This window comes from Miniopterus natalensis, chromosome 12 (genome assembly GCF_054644295.1).
Source record: "Miniopterus natalensis isolate mMinNat1 chromosome 12, mMinNat1.hap1, whole genome shotgun sequence".
In the NCBI taxonomy this organism is placed as follows: Eukaryota; Metazoa; Chordata; class Mammalia; order Chiroptera; family Miniopteridae; genus Miniopterus; species Miniopterus natalensis.
Genome location: NC_142092.1, coordinates 67,063,610 through 67,083,648, shown reverse-complemented (window position 1 = coordinate 67,083,648; position 20,039 = coordinate 67,063,610). Strand labels below are relative to the sequence as shown.

Sequence of the window (20,039 nt, the reverse complement as noted above, 5' to 3'; positions counted from 1 at the left end):
GTGAGGACAGGGAGATGACCCTGTGGTCACCGTCCTGGCAGGAAGGGTGAGGTTCTAGGCACTGAGAAGTTTGACCTCACTGGAGAGTCATTTTCTGGTAGGAAGCCCAGAGTCCGAGATGGGGCAAGATGGGAGTGGAGGAGGTAGGGCACAGTCAAGGACAACAATGTTCTGCCAGGATTAGGTGCCTAGGCTGTTGCTTGATAGGGTTCCATTAATGGGCCTTAGCCTTAGACTAAATTGGGTCTTTGTTTTCATATAATAGTACTCTTTAATAAAGGCCAGTAGTTAATGAAATGTCACTTGTTTTATTGCTTTGAGTATTTTTCATTGAACTGTGTCTGCAGATCAAAAAAAATATGCCGCCCGGCCGGGCGTGGCTCAGCGGTTGAGCGTCGACCTAGGATCCAGGCGATCAGGGTTCCATTCCGGTCAGGGCACATGCCCAGGTTGCGGACTTAATCCCCAGTCGGGGGTGTGCAAGAGGCAGCCGAACAATGACCCTTCATCATTGATGTTTCTATCTCTCTCTCTCTCCCTCTCCTTTCCTCTTTCTGAAATCAATAAAGATATATTTAAAAAAAAAAATATATATATATATATATATATACACATATACACATATACACACATATATATATATATATATATATATATATATGCCAAGCTTTGTGTAGTAGTGGTATCATACGTAGCCAATGACGTTTATCCAAGGGGCAATTATTGCTAAGTGAAGGGGGAAAAAAATGTAAGACTATGATGTTACGTAATCTTGGGTGCTAAAGATACAGACAGTGGGAAATAGGTGCTGAATAAAAGTCTTGGGGGTCCTGGAAACAAGCAAAGCACACCTGTCTTTCAGCCTCATACCTTGGAAGAAATCTTTGTGACTCAGGCAGGTCACAAGACAGCAGAAATTCATATCCCCAGAAGATCCTGGTCAGGAGGAACTTTAAAACAGAGATGGTCCATTTTACAAGTAAGGAAATAGCCTCCAAATGAACTGGTGAATGAAATGTCCCTCCTTATGTAACTGTGGACTTCCATTCCAGTCAGGAAGGCAGAATTTTAAAAATCTGTACTATACTATGTCAGAGATGACTTTGCTGAGGGGAAAAAAAAACCACGCAGTGCCTGGGAGTGAATACCTTAGATAAAGTGGTCAACAGAGATGTCCCTTAAAAGGTGTCACTGATTAGGGACCTAAAGGAAGTGAAGGAGGGAACCAAGCAAAGGCCCAGAGGCAGGGCAAGCTTGATGTATTCCAGAAACAGCAAGGCCATACTGGAACTAGAGTGAGAAAAGAGGAGATAGAAGTGGAAGGGATGCTGTAAGGCTTTGTAGGTTGCGGAAAGGATGCAGTCTTAATCCAGATGGGACAGCCCTGGAAATTCTGGGCAAAGCAGTGACATGATCTGACTTATGTTTGAAAAGGATCCCTCTATCAGCTGTATTGAGAACACATTTGGGAGCAAGAGCCAAAGTAGAGAGGTGATTGAAGAGGTGATAACCCAACAATCCAGGTGACAGGCGATGGTAGCTCAGACCAGGCAGGTGCCAATAAGAATGGGGGGGCCCTGGCCGGTGTTGCTCAGTTGGTTGGAGCGTCATCTGGTTAACCGAAAGGCCGTGGATTCAATTTCTGGTCAGGGCACATACCTAGGTTGTGGGTTTGACTCCTAGTAGGGGCACATGTAAGAGGCAAGCAGTTGATGTTTCTCTCTCATATCGATGTTTCTCTCTCTCTCTCTGTCCCCTCTAAGTCAATAAACATATCCTCGGGTGAGGATTTAACAACAATAAAAAAAAAGAGTAGTGGGAAGAGGTCAAATATATTTTTAAGGTAGAGGCTACAGAATTTGCTGGTGGATTGGATGTAGCATGTAAGAGGAATGGAAGTCACAGGTAATTTCAAGTCCAGAAAATATGTACACAATCATTAGCTCTAATAGAACTATAAGCATTTTTGAAATGTGACAGCAAAGTCCCCGTGCACTATTTGACCTCCATTTCAGAATAGTAATCCATGGCAAGATTGCCCTCTGTCTGCCTTTTCCTCCCCATATCCTTTCACTTCCTAATATTCTCTCTCATTGTAGTCTGGGGCAAGGCTCATTCATTCATCCAACAAGCATTCACATACTGCGTCTAGAGGCTAGAAAAACAAAATCAGGTGTCAGCCATGGTTCTGCCCCCAGAGAACTAACAGACTGACTGTGGAAACAACACATAAACGTCATTTTAACTCAGGATATTTGGAGCTAAAGAGAGGATTGCACAGAAAACTTGGAACACGGGGTAGGTTGTGTCTCAATTTATTATAAGGCTTAGGAATAAAGAAGGGCACAGGAGAAGGCTCCCCGGGGTGACACCAGGGAAACAAACTGCCCAGTCTGAAAGCCTGAGTACCCTCCCTGCTTTGTGAATTCCTCTTTACCTTTCAGGGCCCAACTCAAGTGTTCATTCCACTGGGAAGGAACATTAATAACGATGGTATTTTGAGCGACTGTCAAGCAGCAGGTCTTGTGAGAAGAGTATTAAGTATTATCTTCCTAATCCTCATAAATACCCCATTTCACAGGTGAGAAAACTGAGATTCAAAGAGAGGAAGATATTTGCTGAGTCTCAACTAGCACCAGGCAACAGAGCAAGAATCTGAAACCGGGCTGGGTTCACTAAAAAAGGTCAAGAAGGCTCCTTCCCAGCCACAAGCGGCCTCCACTAGAACGGCCAGTATAATTATTAGACGTACAGCTGACCCCGCCCCTCCCCGCCCACCTGGGCCTTTAAATTCCTCCAAGAGAGGGCCCCAATTAATTCATCTTTGAAAACCCTCCGCTCTCATCCCTTTCCATCCCCAGAACGGAGCAGCACGAACTGGGCGACCTGCAAAATTTTACCGAATGAACGAATAAATGACTAAGTAGGCGAATTTGAGTCCTCACTATGCCATGTCTGGTAAGCTGCCTCTCCCGTGCCTCGGTTTCCCCAGCTGCGCGGCTCAGGGGTTGAGGCCGACCATCGTAACCTCGGGGACAGGGAGAAGACGGGCGAGGGAACGACCGGCGGGACTGGGCGGGCAGTGCCACCGCTTCCTCGCGGCGCTGGGGAAGGGCTGGGGGGGCGGAGCCGGGCACCCCAGCTGCGGCGCAATTGGCCGCGCCCGCCGTCACCCGGCAGTAGTTGTGGAGGTCAGCCCCGCCCCTTCCTCTTTCTCTCGGAGCAGGCGGCGGCGGCGGCGGCTTCTACAGCCATGGTGAGAGCGGGAGAATCGGGTGCCATCCGCGCTCTGTGGGGTTCGAGGGCTGGGGTGGGGGGTGCAGGGTGAACCCTGGGGTTCCACCTGCCGTGGGGCACCGTGCGGAATGGCCTAGGTCCGCAACGGCCGGCCTTCCTCCAACCCTACCGGCCTGGGCTGGAAGAGGCGCGCGCGCGCTGCCGGGGGGCCTCCGTCTTCCAGTCTGCGGAATGGGAGTAGCGGCCCAGACTCGCAGCGGAGCTGGGCCTTGGTTACCCTACGCGAGGCGTGCGCCCTCTCGGGGCTGGCCACGACGCAGGTGGAGGGGTAGGGGTGCCCGGTGGAGGCCTCGGCGAGCGGCGGAGGGGGAGACGGAGCCACCGGGCATTTGACCCAGATTCTTTCTTGCACACAGGCCAAAATTAAGGCTAGAGACCTTCGCGGCAAGAAGAAGGAGGAGCTGCTCAAACAGCTGGACGACCTGAAAGTGGAGCTGTCCCAGCTCCGCGTAGCCAAAGTGACAGGCGGCGCAGCTTCCAAGCTTTCTAAGATGTAAGTGATGGGCGGCCGGACCACGGCCCTCTGGGCGGCGGGAGGAATATGTGCGCGTCAGGGGCAGTTGTGGATTTTTGAAGTTGGCTTAGGGAGGTGTCCGCTTAAGTGCCCATTCAATGGATCTGTGGGTCGGAATGTCACTCCCTCCTAACCAGGTTCACCTGCTCGCGGCCGTCCTCGTAGGAGACCCGCTCCCTTTACCTGCCTTTGATCGTGTGGTTCTTTTTCCCGGAGGAGTGCCCTTGTTCAGCTTCTCTGGCTGGTGAAAGAACAGGGTGTCCCTCTTCGGGGACATTTTAATGCTTCCTTCAAAAACCCAACTGGACATTTTCTTTCACCTCCCACCAGCATTTGGTATTTTTTCCTCACTTGGTAGGTGGGTGCTTTGCACCTTGAGTTGTAGTGTAACTTCATGATTTACTTGGATCAAGAATTGTGAAAAGAACATGGGCTTGGAGTCGATCAACCTGGGCACAAGTTCCACTTCTGCCAAATCCTACCTGATGGGCAGGTTGGCTTACCGTCCAGGTTTTTTTTCTTCCATAAAATGCACCCTCAACAACCTTCATAATCTGGTGGGAGGGGATTGGATGAGTTTGGGAACACATAAGCAAGTTTCATGCTGAATCTTTAAGACCAGGTTTACCAGTTTCCCTCATTCCCCCAACATGCCTCTTACTCAACATGACTACAGATTCACCTGTCCCCAGCTAGTTCCTAGCTTCAGGCTCCCCTCTCTCCCAAGTGGCCCCTGCTGCTACTCCTTAAGCTTTCCTGGTTGCCCAGCTTGTGGCATGATTCTTTCCAGTCAGCTCATTAAGATGGGCATTTGTTAGGTCAGCTTCATAGCCTTTAGGATATATGGCCTAGGATGGAAGACCTTTCCTGATCAGCCCTCCATCACTCCTAATTAAGCCATCTCAGTGGACACTTCACAGGTCCTCAAAAGTGCACTCCAGCCCTTCCCTGTTCCCATTCCTGGGTGTCCCATGTACTATAATCTCCGGCCTTACCTTCAGAATACCTTCCTCCTGGGCTGGGTTAGGCGCCTCTTGGGTGAATATGGATGAGCTGGTAGGGAATGCCCTTGCCCTATGAGAGCTGGGTCAAGGCCTGAATGAGATGCTTTGGGGAGCACTGTGTGTTCACTGTCTTCACTGATGTCCTTGTTCTTGTAGCCGAGTTGTTCGCAAATCTATCGCCCGTGTTCTTACCGTCATTAACCAGACTCAGAAAGAAAACCTCAGGAAATTCTACAAGGTGAGTGGGGTTATGTGTGGGGCTGCCTGGCTCTAGGAAGCAAAGTTCCAACTCTCCCTTGCCGAGGGAGGTCAATAATGAAGAGGTTTGTCAGCTGATGTGTATGGGACAGGGCTTTGCCTAGGCATAGTTGGACTTCCCAGAGCCTTCCCAGCTTGTAGATGAGTTAACCTTTCCAGCATCTTGCACTAGTATATGGTATGCAGATTGCATTTCCTCATGGCTGCAATTGTCAGAAAATCAACAGTGTGGTAGGAGTCTGGCTGGACACTTGGGTTTGGGGTGCAGCCTCAGCAGCTGAGTGAGTTTGGACAGTCTGTGAGGATTGTCTGTTAAATGTTTTGTCTTACTAGCACCCTGTGTCAGTCACTGCTGAGCACCTCACGTTCTTGTGTTTTGGATTAGAACCTCAAGGCTTACAGAGGTTAAGTTGCTCAGGGTCCTGTACAAATAATGGAGCAGTTGGGCCAAGGTTTGAAACCATGTCTTAGGGAGGAGTGGATGGAGTGCTCCTGGGAGATTTCCACAGGTGTCTGATCCCTCAGCCTAGGATTTTTACAACTGTTTTCTAGTCCTGTCCTTAAATTAGTCTTACCAGGGTTCAAGCAGTGAAGCCAAGCCAGTAGGATACTGTGTGTATGTACAGTTAATTTATTACAAGGAATTGGCTTACGTGGTTGTGGGGCAGGCTAATGGCAAGTCCAAAGTGGCTGTCCATAGATCATGGGCAGGCTGGCACTCATGACAGGTGGGGATTTCTTGGGGAAAGCCTCAGCCCTGCCTTTAAGGACTTTCAACTGATTTTATTGGGCCCACCTAGATTACCCAGAATATCCTCTCAATTTAAATCAACTGGTTGATTAGTGGTTTTAATTACATCCACAAAATGGCTTCACATCAACTCCCAAATTAGTGTTTGGGTAACTGGAGGGTTTGATATCTCAAAAGAGTCGTCACGGTGTGTACCTGGGCTAGCTGCCCAGGGGACACTAGCTGTGGAGGTGGGGGTGAGGTGCTGCCACCCTTGGATGTAAGCACATTTGTGTGTGGGAATGTTTTCTGAGGATTGGGTCTGAAGCTTTCATCAGGCTCTGAGGGGACCAAGCAGAGGTGGTCCCCTGTCTTCATAACCATCCAGTGAGTGCACCCATGCCAGGCACTACTCAGGGAGGTAGAGGTGAAGTCAGCGCTGTCCAGTAGACCTTCTGTGGTGACAGATGTGTTCTGTTTCTGCTCTGTCCGTCAGTCACCTCTGGCCATGTATGCCTTTGATCACTTAATATGACTATGGCGTCTGAGGACTGACAGTGTGAATGGTATGGGCTAGTGACTACTCTGGGGCAGCAGAGCTCTAAGGGGCTTAGTAAATTTGAAATGGATGATGTTCTGACTGCCCACTGATGTGAGAGATGTGAGTGGACAAAGAGTTTAATACTCCAAGGTCCCTTGGGAGCTTGTCCTTATCTCTTGTTTGGCTTTTTTCTGCAGTTCTCTGCCCTGTGCTTACTCCTCCAAGCTGTTGGTGGTTCCCAGAAAGGGCCTCAGCTATCTTTATTAAGGGGTTTTGTGCACAGTTTTCTCCCCCTTTCACTTGGCATCTACATTGCTTTCAGGGCCATTGCCAGTTGTGAGGTGAAACCTCCTCCCCCACTGTTGGGCCACACTCTGTTTAGTCTTCCTCACAGGGCTGGGAGCTCCTTGAGCAGGGACCAGGTCTGCTTCGTTACCAAGCCAGCACCCAGCACGGGGCTGCAAGCCAAAGAGGGCTCAGGGAACCTTTGCAGAACAGAGGCGAGACTGAGAGAGCTGCCTTAATCTAGACCTGCACACTGGGAACAAGTGGGGCAAGAATAAGTGAGAGCCAGGGATGGAGAGATGGAGGCCTTGTTAAAGGTCTGGGAGCAGGAGTGGTGGGGGGCCGCTAAGGCAGGAAAGGGGGCTTTGCCTCTCAGCAGGATTACCTTGGCCAAGCGAGAGCTTCCCTCTGGGGCTCTTGTTATATGGGAGCACTGTTACAGGGAACATCCACAGGTGGCAGACATTCCAGGTTTATGGAGCACTGCTTAAGCCGCAACCCACCGCCCCTACATGCACCACCTTGCAAAATTTAAGCCAAGATAACAGTGACCACCCCCAGTACTTGCTGGGTGTCACATGCCTTTTACTGGGTTGGCTGTGATGTTGACTCCATGGCAGGGAATTAGGCTGGTGGAAAGAGTGCTCAGTAGGGAGTTGGTTGATTGAGGTGCAAATCCCAGTTTCGCCACAGCTTTCTTGAGATTTGGACAAGTTCACTCGCTTTTTGGCCCTAACTCAACTTATTTTTTTTAGTGGGGATAATTCCTACAACCTTGTATATGGGGGAATTATATGAACTATTAAGCCAGGTGTATGATCAGTCTCTAATCCCATGTTAACAGTTCTCTACTGGGCTGGATGTCATACAGCTCCTCACACTCATGTCTTACAAATGAACCTGCCCAGCCATGCACCTTCCTCAGACACTTCCCAGCACCCTTAGCTCCAACCTCTGGGGCCTCCTTAGCTACTGCAGTACCTCCTAAGCCCTGGTCCTCAGATTCTCCCCACTCTCCATCACCCAGGGCAAGAAGTACAAACCCCTAGATCTGCGACCCAAGAAGACACGGGCCATGCGCCGCAGGCTCAACAAGCATGAAGAGAACCTGAAGACCAAGAAGCAGCAGCGGAAGGAGCGGCTATACCCACTGCGGAAGTTCGCGGTCAAGGCCTGAGCATCACGGCGTCAATAAAGCACAAACTGGCCGACATTGCTTTGTGTTTGCAGTTGTTTCAGCTGACCGTGCTGGAGAGGTGGGCTGGTGTGGCCTAGGGGTCTGGTGGATTTGGGCTGGCCTGCTTAAACCTGCTGTGGAGCTGTGACGGTACTGGTCTCAAGGATCTGTTGGGTGCTCTGTTACGGTTACTTTGGACCTGTGGCATGGAATTGCCCTGGCTGCCCTTTTCTGCCAGGCCCTGTGCACCCTGGGCAGGGAGGTAGGGGCATGAGGTCTGGGAGCCATGTGGTGATGTTATATTAAAGAGGCTCTGGGTAGTTTATCATGCAGGGGACTTGGTGTCTTGCCTAATCAGCAGCTCCAGAAACTAAGAGTTTCCCATCTGGGGTGAAGGTGCAGGCGTGGGCCACATCCAGGGCTCCCTGCCAAAAACATTGTTGGGCTCTAAGGATGCAAATCCTGCCTATCCCCAGCTTTCTAGTACACCTTCCACTGTGCCCTTGGGTGCTACAGCCACAGGCCTTACCTTCAGGGTTTCAATGCACTTTCCTGTGTTGCAGTCCCAGACTTTGACCTGGAAATAAAAAGCAGAAAGGCAGGGAGGCCTCACAACACCCATTTTTAAAAATCACCTTGGGGGTCAGCCCTAGCCAACATCTCAACCTCTTGGTCTGGGTTTTGTTTGTGAGGTATATTTGACATGCCTGGTATAATATCTGGTGCAAAATTTCAGTGCAATACAATTTCCCCTGAAGCTTTGAGTCATACAAATGTTACATTTGGGCTAGCACAGACCTTAGCACCAGGCACTAGGTACAGAAGTGGCTGATACCTGGGTCCTGCCCTTGGCACCTTCCTATTAGGGTAAATTGGGATGTGATCCTTTCTGGACAGTGCTGGGGACTAGTAGGCAGGATGTGGGGGTAGGAGGAGAGCCTTTTGGGGTGGGGTTACCATTTGGGAGTAGCCAGCGCTGGCCAGCTGCAACCCATCTGGGGAGAAAGCTATGCTCTTCACCCAGGTGGCATGGCCCTTGAGCTGGACAAGCAGGCTTCTGGTCGAGGGCTTCCAGATGTGGATGGTCTTGTCCCAGGAGCCAGATGCCTGCACAGCAGATAGCTCTGTTTGGGGCCTGCATGCTCACTGTACCCTCAAAGGCCCATGACCTTCCAAGGGTCTTGCAGCCAGCAAGGGCCCAGCCTAGAACCCAGGGCTTCCCAGCTCACCAGCAGGCCCGATGCTGAGTGGCACAGGCAGCTGATGTTGCCTCTGTGACCCTCCAGCTCCTGGTGGAAGATCGCTGGAGTCCCTGCCCGAAGGTCCCAGATACGAATGGTGGAGTCCCAGGAACCAGTGGCCTGCAGACAACTGCCATGAGCATGGACCAGCCAGCCCATGCCCACTTTCCTAGTTCCTAGGCCGGTCAGACTCCAAAGTAGGCACCATTTCACCAAGCCCACTGAATCCTCATCTTACAGACCGGACAGGCTCAGAAGAGCCAAGTCACCCAGTCATGGTCTGCTCAGCCCCAAGTGGGAAAGTGAGTGTTGGCACCAGGTTCCATTGCAGTGCGGGGCCTAGGCAGAGGGTGTGGCTCACCAGACAGTCTGAACTGGGTGCGAAGTCACTGCTCTGGATGGAGTCTTGGTGTCCTACTAAGTGGCGCAGCATCTGGCCAGACTGAGGGTGAGAGCCCTGAGCTTCGGAGGGCAGCCCAGAGGTCTCATAGTGCCAGGTTCTAGGCCTCAGGTGGGTCAGACCCAGGCCCTCCTTTTGGGTAATGTAGCATACCCCAGGATCTGGGAGACTCCCTGGCCTTGAGAGGAGAGGGAAGTCCAGGCAGGGGGAACCTCATGGGCATGGGGGCTGGGGGTGGAGAGAAAGTAACTGTAGCCAGGTGAAAGGGGGTCTTGGGTGCCAGGTTTGGGCTTGGGGAGTGGGAAATACTGGGAATAACCCAGAGCCAGTGTGGAGGGTGTGTCTCATCCAGATCCCAGGCTCTCTGGCCGCCTCCCCATACCTGCACCTCCCAGAGCATCACCCGCTTGTCCCAGCCACCCGATGCCAGCTGCTTGGAGTCAGGACTGAAGCTGACTGTTTCCACACTCCGCTGGTGGCCTACAAGGTGGCACAGGACAAAGCAAGGTCCAGAAGGGAACCCAGGCCTGCCTGCTTGGCTCCCAGCCCCATCCAGCCCACTCACCCTTTAAGATCTGCAGACACTTAGTTTCTGCTACATCCCACAGGCGGATGGTACAGTCACAGGAGGTGCTGGCAAAGAGGCGGCCATCAGGGGAGAAGCGGCAGAACTTCACAGGGCCTGGGGCAGGTGGCCACGGTCAGAGAATGGCACTACCCCCACCTCTGACCCTTCCACTCTGACACCTGCTAATTTCTCCAGTCTCATTGCCTACCTCCCTTGTCCTGATCCCCTTCCAGCCTCCAACATCCACCTGGGACTTCCTGAAACACCCAGCCCCAATTCGTCCATTTGCAAAATCAATACCCAGTCCAATGCAGGCACCTCCCGGAAGCTCCTTTACAGCCCAGCGTAGGTTCATTGCCTCCTCTCGGCTGCCCAGCCCCTGGATTTTCCTATTACAGCATTAATCAATCTGCCCCGTAATTAACCAGAGCCTTTTCCTTGTCTCCTTGATTACAAATTATATCTACTGAGTACTTACTGGGTGCTAGGCACTTGGCTTGTATTCGTTCATCCTATAGGGTAGCAACTATTACCCATTCTAAAGAGGGAATAGAGTTCTAGAGAGGTGACTACATAATCAGTCAAAATAGTGGGTAAAACAGATGAACCTTAAGGACCTTATGCTGAGAGAAGTAAGCCAGTCACAAAGAGAGATCCTGTATGATTCCACTTGTACAGGGCACTTAGAGTAGTTCTTGGAGACAGCAGAATGGTGGTTGATGGGGCGGGGGGGGGGATGTTCAATGGGCATAGAGTTCAGTTTTGCAAGATGAGTTCTGAAGACTAGTTGCACAATCATATGAAGGGATGTAACACTACACTTAAAAATGGTTAAGACAGTAAATATGTATATTTTTAAACAGTTTTTTTAAAGTAGGATCTGGGTCCAGGTCTGTCAGAGTCAGAGGCCCCAGGGACCAGGTCCTATGTCCTTGCTCCTGCCCCAGCCCTGCCTAAGCTGTCTTGCATGGATGCCCAGCACAGACACCGAGGTCATTGTGGTAGCCTCTGCAAGATGCCAGAACAGGGCCCTCAGCCTCCCCATCCAGGCTGAGCCCCACCTGTGTGGCCACCCAACCTCCACAGCAGATTCCCGCTCTGGGTTTTCCAGCCATACACACAACCGTCCTCAGAGGCTGTGAGCAGGGTCTGGCCATCCGGGGAGAAGGCGGAGAAGTTGACCTGGAACGAAACACAAAAGGAATCCCACCGTGGGGCAAGAAACACTTGCGTGTTCATTCTTGACCCCAGTCTCCTGGGCCATCCCTGAAAACGCCCCCAGGAGCCTGGGGTTGGAGCCCTGGCTTCAGGCCTCACTCTGCAGCTGGATCCCAGACCCCAAGAACCACTCTGCAGCCAGAGCCAAGAGCCTGGAGCTCTCTCGGAGCCCTGCAGATAAAATCTGAGCCTGAAGCTCAGAGTCTCACTGACGCCAGCGCCTGGAGCCTTCTCTAGAGCCAGATTCTGAGCCAAGAGTCCATTCTAGAGCTGGAGCCCAGAACCAGGAGTTCACTTTAAAGTCAGTCCAAAGAACAGTGGAGTCAGACAGGAGTTTGAGGTGTCTGGCACCAGAGCTTAGAACCTAGAGCCCATTCTGGAGCTGGACTTCCGCTGCAGAAACCGGGAGCCTCGAGTCTGGGCAGAGCCCACCGGCCTCACCTCCCCGCGGTGGGGGTGGAAGAATTTCACTCTCCCCACAGTCAGCGTCCCGGGGGCCCTACTGTTCATGGGCCCGCGGCCCGCCAGCGCCCAAGGTCTCTCTCCTGGGAGGGCGCTGGCGGGCCGCGGGCCAGGCTTAGGGCAGGCGGGGAGGGGAAGGGGGAAACTGTGTACAAGTGGTCTCCATGGCAACCGGGGCTGGGGGGAGGCGCAGCCGCTGTGGGGTCTCTGGGAAGCCACGAGGAGAGAGAGACTCGGAGAGACAGTTCTCAGCTCGCGGGCGGTGGGGCTGCAGCTGGCAGGCGGCTGCCGCGGGGCCAGGACAGCGCGCACCGCGGCCGCGAGAGGGCGCGCCTGCCCCACGCACCGCGCCTGCCTCTCCGCGGCTGAACCGTGCACGGTGCCGACGAGTTCTTCGAGAGGAGCCCGCTTCCCCGTCTGCGCAATGGAGAGGATCATCCCTGCCCCCCGTGGCTCCAGCTTAGAGTCTGGCACCTAGTAGGTGCCCTGGAACCAAGACCCTTCCCTCTAGGACTGGCCAGTACTGAGGCTGAAGAGCTTCCACGGAGAGGGCTGGGGATGACACCCATCTTTGCCCTCCAGGATGCGGGAAGCCAGAGGGAGTATTTGCAAAGCACAGGGCACTAAAAGGCTGGGTCACTGTGGTTAACATTCCAGAGCACGAAGTGTGCCACCTGAGGAAGTGGAGGCCCTGGGAGAGGCCCCAGGAGCTGTCATGATGCTTGTTGGATAGTTCAAGCTGAAACTGGGAAAGAACAGGACTTGGTTTCAATGTCCATTTTACAGATCAGGAAACTAAGGCCCCAAGATGAGGGGGGATATGTCCAAGGTCACTCAGCCAACAGGAAAAGAACTGGGACTTCATCCCATCTCTGTCTGACTCTGGGGGCCTATACTGGGACCCCCTGCCATGAATTCCAGGACCCTCACAGCCCAGGTCCCTGACTCCTGGTACATCTGGGAAACTGAGGTCCTGAGGGGGTCACTTTAGCCCAGTCATCCAGCACCCCTGTGGCCTAGCTGGGGCGAAGACCCCGTTGCCCTCCCTACAGTAGTCCAGTGGATTCCAGACTCCCTGGGGATGGGGGTGGGGCAGCTGGGCTTTGGGAGCTTCAAATTTGAGGGTTCCCAGTGGTGACTCACACCCCTCCTCCCAGATTTCTTTGCCAGAAACCCTTCTCACGAAATCCCCTGAGCTCCTGATCTATTTTAGGTCCCAGACAGTCAGGCGGGAGAGAGGGTGACAATGGTGGCTTTGAGGCAGCCCCACCCCCATTCTAACTCCCAGAGGACCCAGGTCACTGAATTGACTCCTCAGAGACCCATCTGAGTTTAAGGCCACCCCTCACCCCCAGACGTGGGTCCCAGACAAGTGCCCCCATAGCGGACTCCCCAGGCCCCAGGCCCCATCTGGATTTCTCCAGCCACCTGGTTGTTCCTATTCTACTTGGAGGGCCCAGCCCATAGGCAGACCTCATCCACCAGGCCCAGCGACCTGTCGGCCACTAAGGATGGAGCTGGAGCTAAAACCTTTCTGCTCAACCCAAGAGCCTGTGGTCGAAACAACCCACCATGAATTCCAGGGGTCTCAGGGGCTCGAGCATGAGGCCCATCTCTCCTGCCTCATCCTGCCACTGTCTCTGCTCCTACCTTGCTCCCTAAACTCAGCCACAGGGACCCTTTCTTCCATTCTTCCATCCTGGGCCTGTGCACATGGGGTTTCCCACCCTCTTGGCCTGCACTTACCTTCAGAACTAGCTCAAATAGCACTCCCTGTCCCCTACAGCCTTCCCTTGCCCACCCCCGGACTAAGTCAGAGCCCCTGCCCCAGAGATGGGACATTGGAGCCACAGGTCTGGGTTAAACCTGGGTTCTACCAATGACCAGCTCTGCAACCTGGGGCAAGCCAGCTGATCACTCAATGTCTCAGTTTCCTCATCTGTAAAATTAGGGTGCTCACAGTGGCTGCCTTGTGAGGAGTCAGTGAGATGGTACCTGTCAAAGTCACCTGATGTACAGTAAGTGCTCAAAGGCAGGAGCTGTGACATCCCCCTTAGTCCCTTTAGCTTCAAGCCCAGGCACAAATGCCCTTTGCCAGGCTTCCCCAAGGAGCCCATGACCCAGGTACACTGCATGATGCAGAGAGGGCCTGGTGCTCAGGGGCTGTCTGGCTTCCTGCTCAGCAGGGGCTGCACCTGCAGGCGGTGGTCCATGGCAGGGGGTGGGACACCAGTGTGTCACAGTGATGGTAGAAGGATTACACTTACACAGCAGAAGTATTACACTGACTAAAACACACTTCTTTCCTTAAATTTCTCTTTTTTTTGCTAAGCAATGTCCAGTACCGTTTTGGTTTCTTGACACCCAAAGGGCTTTGACTAAAACATCTCTAATTTCCAGAGGTGGTCCCCTAATATTATGCTTTTGGGATTCTTCTCTGAGACTCCCCTGCAGTTATTTGTACACAGGGATCCGAGCTCCCCAAGGGTGATCAACACCTTCAAGTCCCAGGGGTTTCGCCACAACCCGGGCCATCCATATGGGAGTGCACTGTAATTGTCATGTCCCTCCTAAAGTGTAGAGGCCAAACTGGAAACATGCTCTCTGTATGGACTGACAAGGGCCAAGCTGAGAGGTGCTGTCATTTCCAGTTTTCCAGACACTCAGTCTCTAGTATTGCCACCCGCATGACTAGAGGCATTGGTGTTTTCACCAGCGACATTATTCTGGTGACTCACTGAATTTGCAGTGAGAGCTTTTTCCCATGGACTACTATCTGGCAAACTCTCCCCGCTATCTGGTACTAGCACAATGAATTCTTCGGAAACACGGGCAAGACCTTACATTGTGCTTTTTAAATGTCATCTTCTTGGCTCCCATCCAGCAGTCTAGTCTTGAAAGCGCTGTCAGGCCCGCTTCTATTGCACAAAGCATTAATTCTGCACTGTGGCAGCTGCAAATTTTATGAGCAGGCCTTCTGCATTCTAAATCCAAATTGTAAAACGATGGTAAGGCCTGCCAGAGATTCTCACTTTTTTGCACCCATTCATAGTCATCAGGATCACGGACTAACCATGGGTGGGGGCAGGAGAGTGATGAGCTCCTACCTCACCCAGGGCTCTTTGGTGGCCAACAGAAACCTTCGATGGCCAAAGGGGACCATGTGGGAAGGAGCTGTGGGGATCAAAGATGGGAAGGACTACAGCCCTGCCATGCCAGGAAAGGGTAGGAAGCAGGGGCTGAGAATCCAGGGCGAAGTCCAGGCGATTCAGGGTCCTTGGTGAGCTTACCAATGGCCCAGTGAGCGGAGGGCAGGACATCTTGACTGGCAGTCCTGGTAAGATCAGGGCTTCTCCCCACCTGATGCCTCCTCTGTTAATCGATCAGGGGTTTCCAGTCCAGTTTAAAACCAGCTGTGCGCCTGTGGGTTCTGGAGCCAGACGCTGCGTTCAAATCCGGCGCCACCACCCAGCAGCTAAGTGCCTGTGCTTCAGGGTTTGCCTTGAGGCTGGAGTCGATGCCTGCAAAGTGCTTGGAACAGCGTCTGGCGCCTGCCCAGTGCTGCGGTGGTCAGCCGTGTTATTAAGGTATTATTACATGCTGAGTCCACACTTTCCCATTTAGCCCCAAAGATCGCAGGTAGGTGTGTCTGGAGTGGGCACAGTCGCCCTGCTATTAGAGGAGAGAGGCAAGGGAGACTGGGTTCAATTCCCATGACCCTGGCCGGCATCTCTGGTCACCACGTCCTCTGCTGAGCCCGCTCAGATCACACTGAATAACCTCTGCAGGGCTGGCTGGGCAGTCAGTGTTGGGCTAAGGAGTCTGGGATTGCCGGGTGCCCACTTTCTAGAGATCAGGGACCGTGGTGCTTTCTTCCTCCCTGGTTTCTGGGCCACTCTGCGGTGTCAGTCACACCTCTCACTCTGGTTCTCTTGGGGTACAATTTGCTAGACCTAGAAACTTGGTTTTGTTTATTTACCTTATTATATTTTTAGCATTTTTTTTTTTCTTCCCAAGACTGTTCTTTTGTTTGGGTAGCAAAGCCAAAAGAAACCCAAGAAGCTCAGGGGGCCTGACCACCACCCACTCTCCTTGGCGTGGGCCCCTGGCCAGGCGCCTACATTCCAAGCCCTTGGGTTCAGGGACTCTTACCCAGAGGTCCCTTGGGCCCCTCCTACATTTCAGGGACTCTTACAGAGAAGGGGAAGTCTCTGAGGCCTGGGCCAAGCACCATGATGTCTTGAACACACCACCCCCCTGATGCCAGGCCCAGATTAGGACAGGATGAGGGGGGCAGGGTGGATGGCTGGGCAGGGTCCCTGTAACAGGCGCATTGAGCTTGTGGAGGCAGGGCCACAGCCTAGCCAAAGAGGACTTTAATGGTATTTCATTTAATTTTTAAAATTCCTAGAACCTCCTGGACACAACAATGTTAAAGAGCAGTCTGAGGACAGAGGGAGAGTCACTCGCCATCCCAAGCTCCTAGTATTGCCATTGTTATTCTTCAGGTGAGGCCTGTGCCACCAATTTCAGGTGGCACCTGGCCCCACCCTGACTCTGGGGCGGTTGTGGAGACGGGGGGGGGGGGGGGGGGGGGGGGATGGGTCTTGCAGCAGGCATGGGGACCGAGGGGGGGGGGGGGGGATGGGTCTTGCAGCAGGCATGGGGACCGAACCTGGGGCTGTCTGGCTTCTCTGTGCCTCTTCTGGGCCCTGCTTTATTCCTAGCACACAAACCAATTTTTTTCACTTAAAAAATGTCTTAGATTACATGCTGCCTGCAAAATATATACATGTACACACATGTATACATGTGTAGAAGGCTAAAACAGAAAAGATACAAGTGTCCACTCACTCCTCCGTGCCTCCAGCCTCGCTCCTTTAAGGGAACTGCGTGAACGGTTTGGGGGGTGGGTATCCTAGTGACTTCTCATTTGAACCCTGTTTCCCTCTGTCAAGTAGAAACAGTGATGTTTGGTCCAAAGAGTTCTGAGAAAGGAGGTGTTGCCAGTTCAGTGAGAGAAAATGGGTAGAGCTCCTGGCCTGGGGCCTCGCATTAATAAGTGCCCAGGAAATGGCTGCTTGATTCTGGGTGGTTACCAGTAACGGGTGTGTGGCTGTGCCCCCCGAGCCTCAGTCACCCTGTCTGTCTCCCACCTGGTAGCCTGGGGTCAAGCCCCACCTGCCACCCTCTCACTGTATCCAGAATAAACTAGTCCTAGCCCAACAAAAGTCAGGAGAGGAGAGGAAGGGACTGAAACTCTCAGGACTGGAGGGCCTGCTTGGGATGATGGACCTCAACTGATCTTCAGAACTAAGGACAATCTCATTTTTCAAAGATGAGGAGACTAGGTCGGAGCGGGGAAGTAACATGATTAATGGGCCGACTAGCCAGAATGGATGCCAGGCCCGAGTCCTGGACTCGGATCCTCTCTGCTGATTGCAAGCCAATGAGATCCAGCCCTGTCTCAGGCCAGCCCAGCGGAGGTCATGAAAATACGTTGTGTACGAATAAATACAAAAATGAATGACTCGGTGGCTACCGTATATATTTTGTATATAGCTGCCATCAGTACAGCTTTTGTGTCCCTCTCACATCCCTCCTTCCCTGTGATTTTTTTTCATAATGACCCCACCCAGTGGGAAGCTTCACCTCCATTTTAGAGATGGGGAAACTGAGGTTCAGTATGTGCCAGGCCTTAGCCTTAACACGAGAAAGAGGCAGAGCTGGAACTCAAGTTCAAGCTATCTGAGGTCAGAGCCTGTGTGCGCTGCTTCCATGCCCCCACTGCCCTCTCCACAGCGCCAGGGCCAGCTCTGGGGGCCTGCTGAACCTGGCATGGGCCTGGCAGAAAGCGAGTGCTCAGTAGACATCGAGTCACCAGGTGCTCGCGTAGATGCCCTGAGAAAAGGCGTGCAATGTCTGTTTGCTCAGAGCCAAACAGATGGTGAGGCCTTGGGACAGTGGTCCAAGTCGCCCCAGACGCCCATCCCTAGCCAAGCTGGGTTCAGCCACCCCTGAGCCCTGCATAGAGGCTCCATAAGAAGTTGGCACCTAGCTCCTGGGGCAGAGGTTCTCAAAGTGGATGTCACGGAACCCAGAAGGTGCAAGAAGGAACCTCAGAGCTCCTTAAGGGGTGAAAGGTCAGGAAGAGGAGCGCCAGTGGGCAATTCTGGGCCCCGGCCCTGCTCCAGCCAGAATGACTCTAGTTTCACAGGACTTACGGCCTGTGCTGCCACAAGCAGTGGGGAGCAGTGGGGAGCAGTGGGGAGCAGTGAAGGGCATTCAGCAAGGACAAGGGAATGGCGCAGACTGGGCTTTAGGAAGCCGGCGCTGAGAGGAAAAGCTGAACTCCAGGGGTCAAGTGGCCCCCCAGACCTTGGTGCAGAGGTTCGCTGGCCTCCTGACCTTTTCTTCTTAGGCCACCAGGAGGTAGTAATAATAATAATAACCCAACCATCACAGTGGCAGCAGGCACCGCACTATGCAAACCTCATTACGTCGTCACATCAGGTGGGTAGTGTGCACACGGGGAAACGGAGGGCCTGGGAGAGGGAGGGACACAAAACCAGGATTACCAGACAGCCGGGTGGCAGAGCCAGGATGCGCACCCCGAGCAGGTGCGGAACAGCTGCTGTGACGCCTGATCGCCTGGGCCTCCTGCAGCTCCTGCCCCCTTGCCCACCTGCCCTTCCAACTGTCTCAGCCACACCCGGCGCCCACACGTCTTGTGGAAATCTGACCAGTCTTGTGCTGCCCTCCAAGGACACACTGGTAGGTGGGGGTTGGGAGACAGGTGGGGGGCGGGAAACAGAGCTCCAGCCAGAAAGTGGGAGCAGCTCTGGCAGGGCCGGGAGAGAGCAGCAGGCTCCACCTGCTGTGTAGCCTTGAGCTCCTTGCTGGGCCTCTCTGGGCTCAGGCTGCTCCCAGCACCTGGAGCTCTGACTATAGGCAACTTGTGGCTTTCTGGGCTCATCTGCTCGCGCCCGGAACAGCACGCTGACTCCCAGGGTGCCACCCTTGCCCGCAATACTGACGGGCTCTGTGACCCCGGGCCAGTGTCTTAGCTTCCCCGTCAAGTTGAAAGGGTTGGGCCTGGCATGCCCTGTAGGCAGCCCCCTCCTCCCCTTGGGGCTGGTCGCAGCAGCCCCCCCTCCCCCCACGCCTGATCTTGCCTCAATGGCCATTTTGTGTTGTTGCCGTGGGACTGCTGTTTGCTCAGCTGCCCCCACCCTTGAGACCTCGAGATAAAGGATAAGGGACTCCGGTCAGTCCCCAGGCTCCTGTGTCTGGGGGCTGCGGGTGAGAAGTCCCCTCCTTCAGCCTGTCTGGGGCATTGTCCTTTCCTTCCTGTCTGCGCAGGGGTGGGAGGTGTTTGTGGTCATTTCCTCTCAGACTTGTTTCCCTTTCCAGAAGCTCAGACCTGAACCTCAGCCTGGCGCAACTGCCAGCTGTTTGTGCCCATGCACATCCCGGCTGCCCTCAGCCTCAGTTTCCCACTCTCTGATGGCTTAACACCCTTCTAGACCTGGGTTCAAGTCCCCAGTTCAAATGCTACCACTTATTGGCCTTGTGCCGTAATCCTCAGTTTCCTCATCTGAAAAATGGGACTGTGAATTATACCAACTTCATAGGTAATTAAAAACATGGAATCCACAGCCCTGGGCTGCCTTATAGCTGGGTGATTTGGGGTGAGTCACTTGACCTCTCCAAGCCTCAGCCTCAGCTTTCTCCTCTGTAGAATGGGGGTGATGATGGGACCTGCCACAGAGATTCCTGGTGAGGAGTCACCAGCGAGCTCACAGACCTGGCACACACTAGGTGCTCAGTAGATTCTGGCCTTGAGAAACAACGCCGGAACAATGGGGTGAGGGGGCCACACATCCCGAAGTCCGAAGTCCGCACAGACCAAGACTGATGGGTTCCCAGGCAGCCGCCCCGCCCCCAGGCCGCGGAGTGGTCTTTCTGCTTTTGCCTGCTTTTGAGGTTTTTCTTATGAATTCATCTTTGAAGTGTGTTTCTGAACTTCCAAATGTGTGGTGATTCTCTAGTTGAGCGCAAGTGGCCACACCATGCTCAGAATGATTCTAATTCCCTGCTTTATGGCCCAGTATGTGGTCACTTTTTGAATGTATAGCCCATTTATATCAATACCTATGACTCTCTTGGGTTATTTTAAATTTCTATAGCCCCTCCCTCCAAACCAACTATTTATTTTGAACAATCAAACTCACAGAAAATTTCCAAGTATAGTATACTGAGCTCCTCAATTCCCCGTGTCGCTCTTGGCGCATTTGGTCGCTCTATCTATGCTTTTTTCTGAGTCTTTTGACAATTAGTTGTA

General features: G+C 53.1%; 2 protein-coding genes across 2 annotated transcripts; one reads left to right on the top strand and one right to left on the bottom strand.

Moving 5' to 3' along the window:
* Window positions 1-3,224: 3,224 nt before the first annotated feature.
* RPL35 (ribosomal protein L35) lies at window positions 3,225-7,842 on the top strand. The gene is made up of 4 exons (XM_016211098.2): window positions 3,225-3,256; window positions 3,654-3,790; window positions 4,972-5,053; window positions 7,657-7,842. The coding sequence occupies exons 1-4, from the start codon at window positions 3,254-3,256 to the stop codon at window positions 7,804-7,806; spliced, it is 372 nt and encodes a 123-aa protein (XP_016066584.1). The 5' UTR covers window positions 3,225-3,253; the 3' UTR covers window positions 7,807-7,842.
* A 314-nt stretch (window positions 7,843-8,156) lies between these two features.
* WDR38 (WD repeat domain 38) lies at window positions 8,157-11,743 on the bottom strand. Its single transcript, XM_087823234.1, has 9 exons — window positions 11,675-11,743; window positions 11,077-11,197; window positions 10,013-10,129; window positions 9,830-9,927; window positions 9,405-9,489; window positions 9,036-9,223; window positions 8,764-8,913; window positions 8,336-8,383; window positions 8,157-8,231 (listed from the first exon to the last, which is right to left on the bottom strand). The coding sequence occupies exons 1-9, from the start codon at window positions 11,741-11,743 to the stop codon at window positions 8,157-8,159; spliced, it is 951 nt and encodes a 316-aa protein (XP_087679360.1).
* Window positions 11,744-20,039: the final 8,296 nt, after the last annotated feature.